Raw genomic sequence first — 16633 nt, 5'->3', positions numbered from 1 at the left:
AGAAATTGTCATGCGGATTCGCTCCAAGTGGCATCTTTTACTTGCTTGAGTATGCGCTTGGTTCTTTATAGAGTTTCATGCTGCTGCAACCTACATCTGGGTTTTTTAGACAGTAAGGACAACAAGAATCATATCAGGAATTTACTAGAGAGCAGCCACTGCAGCCTATGTGCAAGAAGAAACATAGTAGGAAATGTGCAAGAAATATGATATATATATATATATATAGGGCAGCACATTCACAGCTGGTTGAAGTTATGGCTGATCAGCACTTGGGGTTTGGAAGCTGGCCAGGAACAGCAGTAGTCCTGGTGCATTTCAAGCATCACACTCCAATTTAATTAGAAAGTTATGCTTCATCTAGTTAAGTTGCATAGCTGAGCTCATCCATAAAAGGAGAGCTATTCCTGTTCCAACAGTCCTGATGCTGACTCATACTTTAGGAAGCATATTTTTGATTGTTTCTCATAATATCAGTTTGCATTTGATATTTCCTTAGATGGTGGATAGATAGATAGATGATAGATATAATTTTTATTAATTTTTCTCTTATACAATTTAAAATACAGTGGTACCTCAGGTTACAGACGCTTCAGGTTACAGACGCTTCAGGTTACAGATGCTTCAGGTTACAGACTCCAGTAACCCAGAAATAGTATCTTGGGTTAAGAACTTTGCTTCGGAAGGAGAACAGAAATCGTGCAGCAGTGGCGTGGCGGCAGCAGGTGTCCCCATTACCTGAAGTGGTACCTCAGGTTAAGAACAGTTTCAGGTTAAGAACAGACCTCCAGAATGAATTAAGTTCTTAACCCGAGGTACCACTGTACTCATTTAAACATCCTTAAAATATCAATGACTTCCCTTCTTCTCTTTCCATGGTTCATTTTCCATATCTTAAATCCCTGAATATTTTACATAAACTAAACCATGCAGTATTCCATTATTACATCCATCAAAATTTCCAGGCTTCCTCATCCTCGGCCCTCCAGATGTTTTGAGACTACAGTTCCCATCATCCCCGACCACTGGTCCTGCTAGCTAGGGATCATGGGAGTTGTAGGCCAAAAACGTCTGGAGGGCTGAGGTTGAGCAAGCCTGTCCCTGACTATTCAGGGCTTTAAAGATTAAAAAAAAAAAAAAAATGCCGACAAATGAAGATGACATATTATTGCAGCTTCATGAGCTGATCTGCAAACTTTTGTACCAAGTGGAGATTCCAAACAGTTTTCAATTTCTGTTTCCTAATTTCAGAGCTAGAGGCACCTTTGGGAAGGCAAGAACCCAAAGGTGTGGCTGAGTAGGGGGCAGCTCTGATCATTCTCACACTGCCTGGCTTCTCCTCAGTTGCATACGGATTCCCTATTATATAAACTAGCAGTGCTTTAATCTGATCCAGACTGCATCCCAACCCAAAGTAACGCCAGTCATGAAAACTGTGCTTTAACCATAACATGGGTTTTATGGCTTGAGAGATTATTTTGACTTGACATCACAAGTGGCTGCCTAATAACTCCTGTCCAGAGACCATAAATTCCTAGTAAAACCTTGCTAATCATTAATAACGATCTGTGCCTGGTAAGAATAAATTCCGTGGAGAACAAGGAAGAGGGTTCTAGGGAAGAATATCACCAAACCAGAACACTGGTCGGCCGCGAGAGAGAAAATCCAATCTGAGTCAAATAAAAGGTTCACCGCATGTCCAATAAATCCTTTTCAATAACGTTAAGACTTGTACAGTAGGCTATCGGCAGAGATAAATTCAGTTAGATATGAATAATAAGCCAGCAAGCATCTCTCTTGATACCACAAAAGGACAGGACAGTCGCTGGTCACATATTAAAGAGGGAGACTAAGAAAAACTGGTCCTATAAAAAGAGAGTTCAAAGTAAAAGCTGGTGGTTAACCTTCGAAATCAATTTTAGCAATTGTGTTCTCGGAATGGCTCCAGGCTGTGCCACTTCTAGGATTTCATTTTTTTATATACATCATTGAATTGAAACAAAAAAAGCAGCAATTCTCCCCCACCCCACCTCCGGATTCATTTGCAGCTCCCACTTAGTCTCCTAGCAATGCCAGACATTCAAAGGAGCACCCTGAGATGCTGTTCACATATAACCTGCTTTTCTTTTTCTTTTATCATCATCATAATCACCATCACTTACATCCCACCACTCTGCCAGGTTGCTCAGGGTGGCATGCATGGCACGGTCTCCCATTTTAGAGTTAACTCTGTAAGGTGGGCTAAGCCATGGTCACCAGCTGATCTTTAAGGCTGAGGGAGGTTTTAAGGACAGATCTCCCCAATCATAGTCTGGCAATCCAACCACTACATCATGCTGGCTATTCTATGCCTGTATTGAAGAAAGGAGGGCTCTCACTCCTTATGTCAAAAGTGGCAGCTGCTACTTGGCAATGCTTCTTGTGATCTCATGCCTTCTTGTCATCCTCATAGATCCATCACTACTTATTTTATTTCTTTATTTTATTTCTTCTTCTTCTTTAGTGATCACTCGTAGCTGAGTAAGATTGTCTTCCATAAACAAGGTTTTAAAAATGAGTCTGTAAGTGACTGTGGAGGCCAATTCTGGATCCACACATCCTTCCACAGTGGGGACATAGGTTTCCAGGCGGGAGTTGATCATGGTGAGGGTTTGCCAAGCGTGCCTTCCTCTTAGCACATTTCTCCCTTGCATCCTGAGTTTGAATGTCCTCAAAGCCCATGACACCTTTGGTAAAGGCTGTTCTCCAATTAGAGCATTCGCAGGCCAGTGTTTCCCAACTGTCTTTGTTTCCCAATTGTCTGTATTTATCTCAATTCTCTGTGTTTATACTACATTTTTTAAAGATTTGCCTTGAGACAGTCTTTGAACCTCTTTTGTTGACCACCAGCATTACGCTTTCCATTTTTAAGTTCGGAATAGAGTAGTTGCTTTGGAAGACGATCATCAGGCATCTGCACAACATGACCAGTCCAACGAAGTTGATGTTGAAGAATCATTGCTTCAACACTGGTGATCTTTGCTTCTTCCAGTACACTGATATTAGTTCGCCTGTCTTCCCAAGTGATGTGTAAAACTTTTTGGAGACACCGTTGATGGAATCTTTCGAGGAGTTGGAGATGGCATTTATAAGTGGTCCACGTTTCACAGGCATATAGTATTGCATTTCTATCCCACCTTTCTTCCAAGCTGCTCAAGGTGGCAGCCCATAGTTCTCTTCCTCCCCATTTTATCCTCACAACAACCCTGAGGAGTAGCTTAGGCTGAGAGTGAGCGACTGGCCTAACATCATCCATTGAACTTCATGGTTGAGTGGGGATTTGAACCCTGGTCTTCTAGGTTCCTAGTCCAGCACTCTAACCACTGGATTCTACTTAGGAAGACCTCCCTAGACCCAGAAGTGTTTAACAATCACCCAGTAGTGAATATCCCCTTTAGTCGCAAGGCACTCAATATGGTAGTGGCAACCAGACTTCAAGCATGCTTGGAGGAAACTGATTATGTGGGTCCAATTCAGTCTGGTTTCAGGCCCAGTCATGGCACTGAAACTACCTTGATTGCACTGGCTGATGACATTTGGGAGAGAGAGATGTGGCGAGTGCAACTTCACTCGTCGTCTTTGACCTCCCTGTGGCATTTGATACTTTTCCTTCTGGAAGGTGGAAGGTTGGGGGCACCATATTGCTGTGGTTCCACTTCTACGTCCAAGGTAATTTCCAGAAAGTTATCATGGGGGACTGTTGCTCAGCATCGTGGGAGTTGTCCTCTGCTGTCTGGCCATATTCCATTGTGTCGGCCATATCCAACAAATATATAATAATAAATAAGTACTTCCTCTGATAAGGTGGTTTTGGGGTCCATTCTCAGAGCCTCAGTCTCAAATTACTTTCTTGTAATCTGGCTGTCACTAATTTTGTTTGGGATTCCATCACAAACCATCAAATTAAATAGTTTGTTGGAAGGTCTTGCGCAGAAAATCCACTTCCCCCCAATAAGGAAGGTGACAAGAAAATGCACTGGAAATGATGAGATAGCACTTGTTTTCACACAACATCTTCTTTAACTTCCCTGGAAACAAATCGGAATGAATGCTCAGAAAACAGTTTGTTTGGAAGTGCCCTTGGATCTAGGAGTTTTGCAGTAGTAGTAGTAGTAGTAGTAGTAGTAGTAGTAGTAGTATTTTTACTTTATTTTTTATGGGGGGGATACAAACTGAACATAAAACCCCTTTTCCCCAACACAAAGGCATAGTTCAGGTGTAAACATTAATAGTAAATGTCATACAAGCACTGAAGTGGAGAGAGATTGAAAGTATTAATTTTTTAGAAATGACTTTAAGAAATTCATTATGAAAGAGAAAATATGGGGTAAAAGGTTTCCCTCGTAAGTGAGCAAGGGCATTCTCCTGTTCTGAGGCTGTTTTAAAATAATAACAACAGGTAAGGGCTTTTAAACAATGAGCTATGCGAGATTTTAAAATGCTGTATGTTTCACTTTGCCCTCTCCTGCCATCAACGCTTTTGTGATCAAGGCACTGATACTAAGCAGAGACTTATCTTTCTCTTTGCAGTGGTTCAGTGAATTGTCATTATGCTTAAGCATGATACAGGTTAGGACATTCAAAGATACCATCTGCAGTGATAATTATCAGGGCACATCTTAACATGTGAATTTCTCTGCAGTGTCAAACCCAGGCTGAAAGCCAAACAATTTGCTTTCAGCTGCTTCATTTGAATTATCTGCTGTACTGGGGTTTTTTAACCCATTGTTAAAAACCTCAGTTAATACAGGTAAGATATGAAAATAAAGAGCCAATCCTATTTCCAATTCAAGCAATGCAGTTTAATAGTACAGAGGTTTAGTTCTGTTCTTCTTCTGGTTTGGGGATGATAGCTTAATAGATATTATAACTGATGGGAGATACTTTTCTACAGTATCTCCTGAAGGAGCGTCTCCACCCCATTGTTCTGCCTGGACACTGAAGAAGTGCAGCGCTGTGGGCCTTCTGTCGGTTCCCTCACTGCGAGATGCCAAGTTACAGGGAACCAGGCAGAGGGCCTTCTCGGTAGTGGCACCTGCCCTGTGGAACGCCCTCCCACCAGATGTCAAAGAGAAGAACAACTACCAGACTTTTAGAAGACATCTGAAGGCAGCCCTGCTTAGGGAAGCTTTTAATGTTTAACAGGCCACTGTATTTTAATATTTTGTTGGAAGCCGCCCAGAGTGGCTGGGGAAACCCAGCCAGATGGGCGGGGTATAAATAAATTATGATGATGATGATGATGATGATGATGATGATGATACTGTCCTGTAAGCACAGTTAGACAGATCCACACACACATTCATACACAAATACCTTCTAAATGCCTGTGCTGTCTCAAGTCTTTGAGATACAGGAAGGTTACAAATATGAATGAATGAATGAATGAATGAATACATAGTTTTCCTACAGCAAATGAACAAAACACCCTCCAAGTAAACAGAGTTGCAAGTACTATTCAGAACTTGACACTTATTTGATTGCACGATGTCTAAAAAAATATATAGATTCCACAAGCAGAGCCGAATTTATTTATAGTAATAAAGCTGTTTTGCCCTTTGCTATTAGCATTCAGAAAAGGTGGACCAATTGCCTGAAGCTTTGGGAATATGTTTATTATAGTACACCCAGGCACAGGCCTGAAATCTCTGAACTGTGAAATAAGATTTCAGTAACGAAGGGAAGAAGCTCTGGCTCTTACCAAATTGTCTCCTCTTTCTCATAGCTTTTGCTTATTTTTGTACTTCAGGCTTTGATCGTTAAATAGATGAAGAAGGAGGATGCTTGCTGGTATAATAAAGAAAATTTAATAGTAACAGCAGGTTGCAGCCTCTTTGCCAGCACCAACAATGCACATCCATATGAGCGAATGACTTCATTTATTATAAATAGTCAGCTTCTGCATAGCTATGTGGAAAATTATCTCTGTCGTGGAAAGCTTTACCTGCTGATTTCTGCAGGTCAAGCTGTTGTTCAAGGCACAGAAGGAAGCCAGGCTGGGGTGGGGTAAGGTTTCTGGTCAGGTGACAATCCTAATGAAATCGGGTCTGGTGAATGGTTTTTTGCATAGGAGTATTAATACTTACCATAGAGACCAAGTTCTCAATGTCAGGGACTGGACGGACGCAGAGGAGTGGTGGGAGGCACCAACTGAGGAACCTCCAGGGGAACAAGGCTCAGAGCCAGGGGACTGGAGGTGGGACAACAATGAGTGGTCAGAGGGAGAAGATTGGGGAGGGAGGTGTTGGAAGCTGAAGATGCAGCAGGGTTTAGTGACCATGAAGAAGGTGGGGTGGGGAACAGTCCAGAATCAGAGGCAGAAGTTGATTTAGGAGGGAGGCCAAGAGGCAGAGATGAGTCCATCTGGTGAAGAGGTTCATATATCTCCCTCTCCTGCTGCGACTAGCTCCCCTCCTCCCTGGTCTCCCAGAACCAGGAGAGGCATGAAAAGGACAGAGAAGTTAGCTTCACCCACATGCAGTCTCAGATTGGTTGGGGGAAATCCTGGAGTGGAGGGGACTTAGGCAGCTGTACCTTCAGTCTCAGCAGCTGCTTCATGGGGGCAAGACCTACTGGAGGTTACTTGCTGTGCTCATAAGGCCTGACACTTTCTGCTAATAAAGAGTTAACTCCAACATGCACAGTGTGATTTACTGCTGGTTCGCTCCTGTCATCTATATGGCAGGGATGGGGAACCAGTGGTCCTCCAGGTGTTCTTGGGCTCCAGCTATCATCAGGCCTAGCCAGCATGGCCAGTGGCCAAGGATGAAGAAAGCAAGAGTTGATACAATTTGTTTTCCTATCCTTGCTACACAGTGTTGCATTGATTATAGAATCACAAAACTGGAAGGGATCCTGGGGATCATCTAGTCCAACCCCCTGCAATGCAGGAATATGCAGCTGTCCCTTATGGGGATCAAGCTTGCAAACTTGGCATTATCATCACCAGGCTCCAGATGCATAGTACATGGAGCTAGACAAGTCATTTTGGCTCTTGAGGCAGAAAATCACACAAGCGCCCCTCTCTCCTTCCCTGACAGTGAGTGTGTAATAATAATAGATATAATTTTCCACCCTTCCATGATACACAAAATGGGCTGCCTGAGGTGGTTGCCTCACTCTGCCGAATGGTAAGACCGGCCCTGCCAACTGAGGTTAAAATAAGCCTTGCCAAATAAACATGTTCATTGCTTGTTAATCAAGCTGATAACCATTAAAACCAATTAAAACTTGCATCCACACTGGATATAATAATATGTACAGTATAATATAATTGCCCATCCTCAATATGGCCATAATGCCATAATTCCAAGATAAATATGTTCAGTGTGTGCCTGCAAGATAGAGATCTATTTTCTTTTCTTTCTGTCTCTAATGCTGTTATCTGCCTCAGGCTCTTAGACAGGGCAGGCCACATATTCCTGCCATCAAATCTAGCCAAATATAGTGATGCAGCTGAAATTTGAGATTAGTTTGTAAGTCAAATCTAATATGTCTGTAATTCTCATTGCATAAAGAGGACTGACTTCAATCCAATAAACTTTAATATTTCCATAGCTAAAGCTCAGATGGATTGTAAGTTCATTTATACGGTCTGTGCCTGTGTGGTCAGCATAATGGGGGCACAAACTGCAAAGGAGGGGGCCCCTGCAAATTATGCAAAAAAGCATAAAACATCAGAGGTAGCCAACGTAACTGATAGAAATAACAATATAAGACAACCAGGGCTTTTTTCAGCCGGAACTCACTGGAACTCAGTTCCTACACCTCTCAGGTGGGTACCACTGCTATTTTGGGGAGAACAAGGGAGGCGTTCATGGTGAGTTCCGGCACCTCTTTTTCTGGAAAAATAGCACTGACTACAATGATTGTACATAAAAGCACAAATGAAATCGGCACATACTGTGACATATGTGAAACAGAGTCACACAGCAGCCAAAGATAAACTGAAGCTTCATCTAGGAAGAGTTGCTTCCCATAATTTGACAGCCCTGTGGCACTTTCTATTGACTTTATCCCATTGACCTTAGCTGTGGTTTCTGTATGATGTGTGGGCAACCACCTTTCTTATGCACAGCTCCTGGAAACAACATTACGTGACCACAAAGCACCACTTCCAGTGACATTTCTGACCCAGTTTTGAAAGCTTTGCGGCAAGAGAAGCTTCTGTCTCAGAGAGGCTCTTACCTTTTTTTTTTAAAAAAAAAAGGAAAATATAGAAGAAAATGTTTTAGAGCTCTTTTACAGTAAATTTAACTACAAAGATACTTCAGAATCTCATCATAATGGAGAACTTTTGGCCTTAGCAATTCTTAACATTAAGTTTATAACTTGGTCATAATTCGCATAATTGTGAATTATGATGGGATTGGTTCACCCATCAAATCTAGGCAAGTTTGCTGCAGATTTGGCGGGGAGAGAGAGACTAACCTTGTTTTACTAAGCTTCATTTCCTTGACGTCTTTTCCTGAGTCATCTAGACTTAATGTGAGAACTGCATTGCCTGCTGAGGTTCTGAAAGCAGCTACAGTGTCTGGGCTTTTTTCTGATAGAAAACAAATCTGGTGGGAACATGTGTCTCATAGGCCATGTATATGGATCTTGAATCAGAGGTGACACTATTCTGAAAAGTAGCCCTAATGTTGTTTTGGAACGTGCTTCCAGGCCATTAGTTCAAGACACGGATGTAATCCTTGAGTTGCCATAAAAAGTGTGTCAGTGCTTTCCTTCAGAAACAGAAATGTCATTGTCAGCAGCTGTAGGATATGTCCTTGCAAACCCGAGAGCAGTGTCCCTGTGGTCCACTAAATCACGGAGGGCCAAGGCATCTGTTGTCTGAGCACTGACCTGAGGATGCTACTTTGGAACTAACATCACCATAGAAATGATTGGCCCTTGTTTTGTGGCGATTGTTCTTTTAAAATGCCTGCAAAATGAAAGGTGCTACGGTAGTAAGGAAAGCAAGAGGACATATTTCAAGCAAAACAGCGCCCTGCCCTTCCAAATATAGCCTGCAAGTTTATTTTGGGCAGTGCAGTTAACCTCAATTAAAAGAGCTCAGAATAACAAGCTTTTGAATTACCAAAGAAAGCACCATGACTGTAGGATTATCCTTCACTTAACTGAAATACGGAGGCAGTAGACGGCAATATGTCTTTTCAATGCGGTAGACAGGAATGTCTATGTAGTGCATTCTTACATAGGGGACAGTAGTGGGGTGACAGAGAGGGGTTGCTACTTCTGCTAAACAAGGACCTGATTGCAGCTCTCGCTGAAAGCAGAATAGGCCCCTTCCCACATTTCAACATCCTTAGCATTGGAATGAGACGTTTTCCAGGAGCAGCCAGGAACCCGCCCATGCGTGCAGAAACGCGACCTGAGTTTACGAATACAGTTTACCGCACACCTGCCTGTGCACTTGTGTAAAGAAGCAGCTGGTGCAGCTTGCAGGTTCAGCAATGCGATGATGGATAGATGGCACAGTCTAATACATTCAGGGAACTATAACCTAAGCGCTCATGTCTAGTCAGATTGGGAATTGAAACCGTAATGGTTCCTGCGGCTGTAACTTTCCAGACTGCACTGCACTGCACCAAGCAAGCAAGCAAGCGCTTGCTGTATGGAGCAATTTGTCTCCCGAGAAGGATAAAATATAGGGTGGTATTTACAGCAACCCCAAGCCGGCTTATAAAAGTGTTTTATGGAGACCTGTCACCAAAGATAGTGCTACTGTACACAAAGCGCTCTGGGAGATTTCTTTCTTTTTCCCCTCTTTCTCTCTTCCTCTCCCATAGCTAGAAGGGATCGCTGAGAGCTTCGGCATTTGCAAAGTCTGAGGGGAGAGGAGGTGAACTGATCAATAATTAAGATAAAATACATGGAAGGCTTCTGGCAATGATAGGCTGAGAATACTCTACTACGTTGTAAGCCCAATTGAACTCAGTGGGACTTACTTCTGGGCAAGCATGTGTAGGACTAGGCTGAAAGTTACTTGGAAAAGTGGTGCATTCTCACTGCAGTCAGTAGGTGATATAATAATAAGAAGCTTGCACAGAGTGGAAAAGGAGGGGTCTCAAAAAGAACATCATGACTGAACTTTCAGAAAGTAGACATTATCAGCTTTCCGTGCCTTTAATAAAAATGTTTGTGGGGGTGTGCATTTAAGCAATGATGTCCTTTCAGCAGTCAAGCTTTCTTTCTCTATATAAAAGGCATAACTGACATTTGATAGTGAAGAATGGCAGCAGCTGTCTTGCGAAAGTAAAAAAAGATGTTAATGGTAATAATCTGTTTGGATGGTTAGCATGCACACGCACACACACTCACGCAAACACAAACACAAAAACATAACATGGTTATAACATGGATCTTTCTAGGCAAGGCACAGAGCAGTTCATGCAGTCAAAGGTGAAAAGCTGGGCATCCCTGTACCTAGTAAGCAAATGAGTTTGGAGCCTCACTTGAGAGTATTTTTAATTAAGGTTCCTCTTAGGAGCAGGACATAGAACAATCCCAGTAAAATAAATGGAGGTGGTATTGCGGGGCAGGTGGGGTGAAAAATGAGTGAAAAATGAAATAAAAAGTGGTTTTTAGTCAGTATCTCTTTTTTATTATTAAAATTTTCTTGGTTTACAAAGGTATGTGCAATGTCTCTTTTTTCAAGTTACATTTTCCATAGGTCAGTCTCATTTGTTGAGACATTAGGGTTACCTTAGGAAGAAAAGGGGGGAAGAGGTGGAGGGTGTTGATATCAAGCCATATATCAGAGGAATTTGGCCACCCTCCAGGTGCCCGGCTTGAATCCTTGTGACCTCCTGTCTGCGACTCCCGGCAGGATCAAGGGAGGTCTCCAATCGGCGATTCTTCCCAACGTGAAAGAAGAACACACCATTCCTCCCCCTCCTCTCCCAGGGAGGGGAAAGAGACAGACAGAAATATATCTACATGTCTTTATTTCTGTCGTTCCAGCAGTACAGAGAAAACATGTCTGTACCCTCTGATATCAGCAGCCAGAGAGAGAAATAACTCCACCCATGTACTTCCAGTACAGGGTCATGTGACACTCTGAGCTAACATCCGGTGTTCAGTGCACAGAATAGACTGTTCCTTGTTCCCACGGTACAGTCCCAAAACATCAACATCCTGTTTGGCTTTCCAGCCATCTGGAGCACTCAGCAGCATTGCTCCTTTTTCGTAACAACCTCCCCCAAAAGAATCAATGCGTGTTGCGGCAAGCAAAGCGTGATCCAGAGAAGAAAACAAACAGTTGTTATACACATAACACTCCCCTGTTGTTTCAGTTCCACCCTTGGAACTACCCGCCACTGGTTTCCCCAGTGTACCTCTCTGGTTGTCTGGCCTCCAAGGAATGAGTGCATCTGCATTACCTCGGCTAGCAACTCTCTGTTGTGTCTTTGTCTCTGACTTAGACACAGCTCCAACCTGTCCTCGGTTGTGTACAACAGCAACACATGCAACAGCTAAATTAGCATACTCTTCTGAGTACCTTTTGGGTGGTTCACCCTTTGTGACTCTCTCAGACCTGCGTATGAGGTGCTGATCCTCTCTGCTCACTGGTTCTGTCTCAGGACTCTTAGGAGAACCAGTTCCAACAGTAAACAGTGGTTCAACCTTCACCTGTGAAGGTCTATCCATTGTGTGAGATTTCCTCTCAATGACTGTGACAACAGAGCTCTCTGAGCTATCACTGTCGCTCTCAGTACCACTGTAATCTGTAAAATCATCATCATCATCTGAATCGTCCTCTGTGGGAAATGTGTGTGCTATGACTCTCTCCTTTTCAGGAGCACTCTCTAGAAATTTTGTAAGAATCACCTGACCAGATTCAGACAAAATTACTCTGTAGAGACCCTTTTCATATCCCACAAAAATGCCTCTGGCATTCTTTACTCCACCTGGAGCTTCTGTCCTCACATGAGACCCAAAAACCTTGAAATGGGCAACAGAAGGTTTTCTCTGGAACAGTTTCTCAAAAGGAGAACTTCCCAACTCTTTTGAAACCTTTCTCACCCACGCATGACAAAACGACATGAGTGACTCCGCCCAGAACTCATGTGGCAGATGTGAACTAAGCAATTGCGCATTCATCCCCTTTTGCAATTCTTTGTTCACTTTTACACAGACACCCCTGTTCCACGCTTCCGCTGAAACAGCAACCTTGTGTCTAATCCCTTTCTTCTGCAGGAACCTCTGGAAATCCTGTAAAAGAAAAATCTGCTTCTTTTCTGTGAAAAGACAATCAATGTTAGCATCATGCATATCTTTAACCTTGTCACAAAACTCCTGAAACCTTTCCAAGGCTTCCTGTGGCCTTTTTAACACATAAACCCAGACAAAGTTAGAGAAATGATCCACACACACAAGATAAAATCTTGCATTGCCTCTAGATGGTTCTAGAGGACCAATCACATCAGCATACACCCGCTGAAACGCTCTGTCGACCCTGGCCACCTTCTTGGCGCTCGTTTTGGTCACACCTGCAAGAGAAACTAGGTTAGACACAGATGAATTACATTCCATGTAATCACTTTGCTCAAAGTCCAACAAATACAGTCCACCTTTCTGTCTGGCAGAAAGATATAACTCTCCATCTTTGAAGATCTTGCAGCTCTTATCATCATAGGACAGTTTCAGTCCTTTCTTTGCAATCTGCGAAACACTCAGCAGATTGAACTTCAATTCAGGAACCAAGTAAACATTGTTTATAGTCAGGTTCAGACTCTTAAGATACACAGTTCCAACCCCGGTCGCTTCCAGCTTCTGACCGTTGGCTTGTTCCACAGCGAAGCTTTGCTTCTTAAACGTCGAAAAGAGTGCCTTGTGTGGGGACATGTGAAAATTACAGCCCGTATCGATTACAAAAGAGTGTCCAACATCTGGCGTGGTTCCTTTCGCCATCAGGGCCTTTGCAGGTTTCACCGAAGACTTGGTACGGCCTTCGCCTGCTGCCTCAGGCTTTCCTGAGCGGCCCTTCGCTCCTTTCGGTTGGCGTGGCTTCTTGCAGTTCCGCTGAAGATGCCCAGCCTGTCCGCAATTGTAGCATCGGACAACGTTCAAAGCTACAGCATCCTCTCCAGTAGCAACATCAGTGGGGGAATTAGAACTCCGTTCTTCCCTCCCCCTGTCCTTGGCATCCATTTTGAATCCAAGTCTCAGCTCTCCACTCTCGAGCTAGTTAAAATCCAAAAGCTCCTTTTTGAGCTGTCTTTCTGCCTCTCTCTCAGGCAGGCAATCTCCAAGCTGTCTCAAAGTCAAAACAACTTTCGCTTTCCCGGCTCTGACTGAGCCAGCCCCAGGTGTCAGTAGTTTTCCACTTTCCTGACTGTCGTTGCTTAGCAACTGTGCATACCTCTTCGTTATCTCACCGCAAATATGCCTGGTATGCAGGCTAGGCTCTCAGAGCTGTTTTTCCAAACGCAGCTCTCTCGTGAACCAGAGAATAAATCAATCTGCATTCACACTTTTAGCCCGATATTCAGCATACCTTTTTGGGGCTCCGTTGCTTGGAAAGCACCCCCTCTTGGTGTCCTGCCGTTCAGCTTCTGGCTGCAATGCAGACGTTATCTTCTTTCCTTGGTGCAGAGGATGGCACACGATCCATCAACCTCTCACCTCTCATGCTGATTCCCATGGATCAGATAACCAGCAGCTTTTGCTACCATATGTTGATATCAAGCCATATATCAGAGGAATTTGGCCACCCTCCAGGTGCCCGGCTTGAATCCTTGTGACCTCCTGTCTGCGACTCCCGGCAGGATCAAGGGAGGTCTCCAATCGGCGATTCTTCCCAACGTGAAAGAAGAACACACCATTCCTCCCCCTCCTCTCCCAGGGAGGGGAAAGAGACAGACAGAAATATATCTACATGTCTTTATTTCTGTCGTTCCAGCAGTACAGAGAAAACATGTCTGTACCCTCTGATATCAGCAGCCAGAGAGAGAAATAACTCCACCCATGTACTTCCAGTACAGGGTCATGTGACACTCTGAGCTAACATCCGGTGTTCAGTGCACAGAATAGACTGTTCCTTGTTCCCACGGTACAGTCCCAAAACATCAACATCCTGTTTGGCTTTCCAGCCATCTGGAGCACTCAGCAGCATTGCTCCTTTTTCGTAACAGAGGGGGCCGTGGTGGGTGGGGATGGGGTGGGGTCGGGAGGCAATGTTTCTGTTTTACTTAATGTACGTGTGGGTTTTGTGTCAGCGTTACTTGTGTGGGTTCTCTTTACTATTCACTTGTGTTCCTTTGGTGGTGAGAGAAGTTGAACAAAAAGAAGACGACGACAAAAACAACACATAATGGCATTTATGAAGGAAGACATTTTGGGGAGATGGTACAACTCCTTGGAGTTTCTGACACTAGATGCCTTTCTCTTTACAGTTAAATATTGCAGGAAAGAGTAAACGCAGCTATTTGTAAGACACAGAGGGATAAAGCTGTGCGTCTGATAGATTGTGCAACAGGCTGCAAATGAGTACGCAGCATCAATAGTAGTCCAGAAAACTTTGAAAAGTGCTATGTCTATATTTTATTTATGCTTGCTTCACATCTCCTGGCATCTTACAAAGCAGATGGATAGATGGTAGATAGATGATAGATGATTGATAGATAGATGATGATAGATGATAGATAGATAGATAGATAGATAGATGATAGATAGATGATAGATAGATAGATAGATAGATAGATAGATAGATAGATAGATGATAGATGATAGATAGATATAGATAGATAGATAGATAGATAGATAGATAGATAGATGATAGATAGATAGATGATAGATAGATATAGATATAGAGATATAGAGATATAGAGATTAGATGATAGATAGATAGATAGATAGATGATAGATAGATAGATAGATAGATAGATAGATAGATAGATAGATACCGTATTGTTCGCTTTATAAGACGCACCAGACCATAAGATGCCCCTAGTTTTTGGAGGAGGAAAACAAGAAAAAAAATATTCTGAGTCTCAGAAGCCAGAACAGCAAGAGGGATCGCTGCGCAGTGAAAGCAGCAATTCCTCTTGCTGTTCTGGCTTCTGGGATAGCTGCGCAGCCTGCATTCACTCCATAAGACGCACACACATTTCCCCTTACTTTTTAGGAGGGAAAAAGTGAGTCTTATAGAGAAAAAAGTATGTTAGATAGATGATAGAAAGATAGGCAGATAGGCAGGCAGGCAGGCTGGCAAACAGACAGACAGACAGATAGACAGACAGACAGACAGACAGACGGGCATGCTGTAATACTGTTTCTTCCATCACTGACTGCTTTTCCCCCTTTCATTATTGCTATAACAGTATTAATTATTTTGTTTTCTTTTTGTGCAGCTGGACAATCCAGACGAACAAGCCGCACAAATTAGGCGGGAGCTTGACGGACGTCTCCAAATGGCAGATCAGATCGCCAAGGTAACAACAACCCCAACAAAGTCTGCCACTGGGAGATGCTGGGGATTGAGTCTGCAAAGCCTGCAAAGCCTAGACTCTGATACTGAGCTGGGACCCGTCCCCCAGGGCACTGCCAAATCCTGAGCTGCTGAGCCAGTTTGGGGGAGGAGGAGGAAAACCCTGTAAGGCATGGTAGGGAGGGCTCACCAGCTGCTGTGTCACATCACTCTTCTGGGAGAGAGAGAAATCGGAATCTGCGTCTCAGCCGCCCCATCTGCAAGAACAAATATGATGTAGTGTTTTCCTTACAAGCCCAGATATATCCTTAGTGCTTTTGACAGCCCATGAAGCTAAATATATTACCAATTCCAGGCCCCTCCAGTTCATTACTGAGAAGCGCAGATGCACAACAAGTCCCTCCAGAGTAAACCACAAATCCCTGTAGGATAAATGCCTCGCTCATTGTTTACGTACCAGCATTTGCCGGGCTTCTTTGAGGAATCTCAGAAGATGGGGCTTTTCCAGGGCGATTTCTCAGCAAAGCAATCATGAGGCACCCAACTGAGCTTGTGTATTATGAATGGCTGTTGTGCTTCATTGTTTACCGCCAGCATTTTGGAGGAACACCATTCGCTTCCCCTGTTTGCCCTTGCATTGTGCATTCTGCTTTTCAAAGTCATTATCACAGCAGGCAGGAATTCCAAAAAAATATATATTAAAGGCCACTTTAAAGACATGGACAAATGAGGTAGACCAAAGTGGATGCTTGCAAAAATTAACAGTGGAAACCATATATTCATTCTTTCTCCACCCCTGCTTAAAGTGGAAGGTTTGCCCTCTTTCTCCTTGAGTACATTATTGCTCCATATTTATTAAGAAACTGCATTATACCCAAAAGGAGGTTAAATCCTAACTTTGCCTCCTTTTGGGAACATACTGATGGTAATTTGGTTTGTTTATCTTACTGTTTAACCATACTTTTATATGAATACTAATAAGATATCAGGAAAAAATATGCACATTAATTAATCTTTATAAACAGGAATACAATGTGGGCTTTCTGAAAGAAGTGCTGACAAAATCTAATTAGATACAAGTTGTCACCTAAGTCAGGGACCTTTCCAATCCAGCAACTCTTCAGAACAATGAATGCTCAACTCCCAGGTTGAAGGTAC

The 16633-nt window shown here is 43.2% G+C and overlaps 1 protein-coding gene across 13 annotated transcripts in view; it reads left to right on the top strand.

Annotated features, from left to right (window-relative positions):
• The window catches only part of CADPS (calcium dependent secretion activator), a 348429-nt gene that overhangs the window by 110455 nt on the left and 221341 nt on the right, over positions 1 to 16633 (top strand). For all 13 annotated transcript variants that reach the window (XM_083600416.1, XM_083600415.1, XM_083600422.1 and 10 more), the window contains exon 4: positions 15399 to 15479. In XM_083600416.1, the coding sequence (XP_083456542.1) occupies positions 15399 to 15479 (81 nt within the window). The remainder of the gene's footprint in view (positions 1 to 15398; positions 15480 to 16633) is intronic.

Source organism: Podarcis filfolensis (genome assembly GCF_964270895.1).
Source record: "Podarcis filfolensis genome assembly, chromosome: 2".
Classification (NCBI taxonomy): Eukaryota; Metazoa; Chordata; class Lepidosauria; order Squamata; family Lacertidae; genus Podarcis; species Podarcis filfolensis.
Note: the sequence above shows the minus strand (reverse complement) of the source record. Positions and strands in the feature narration are given on the sequence as shown.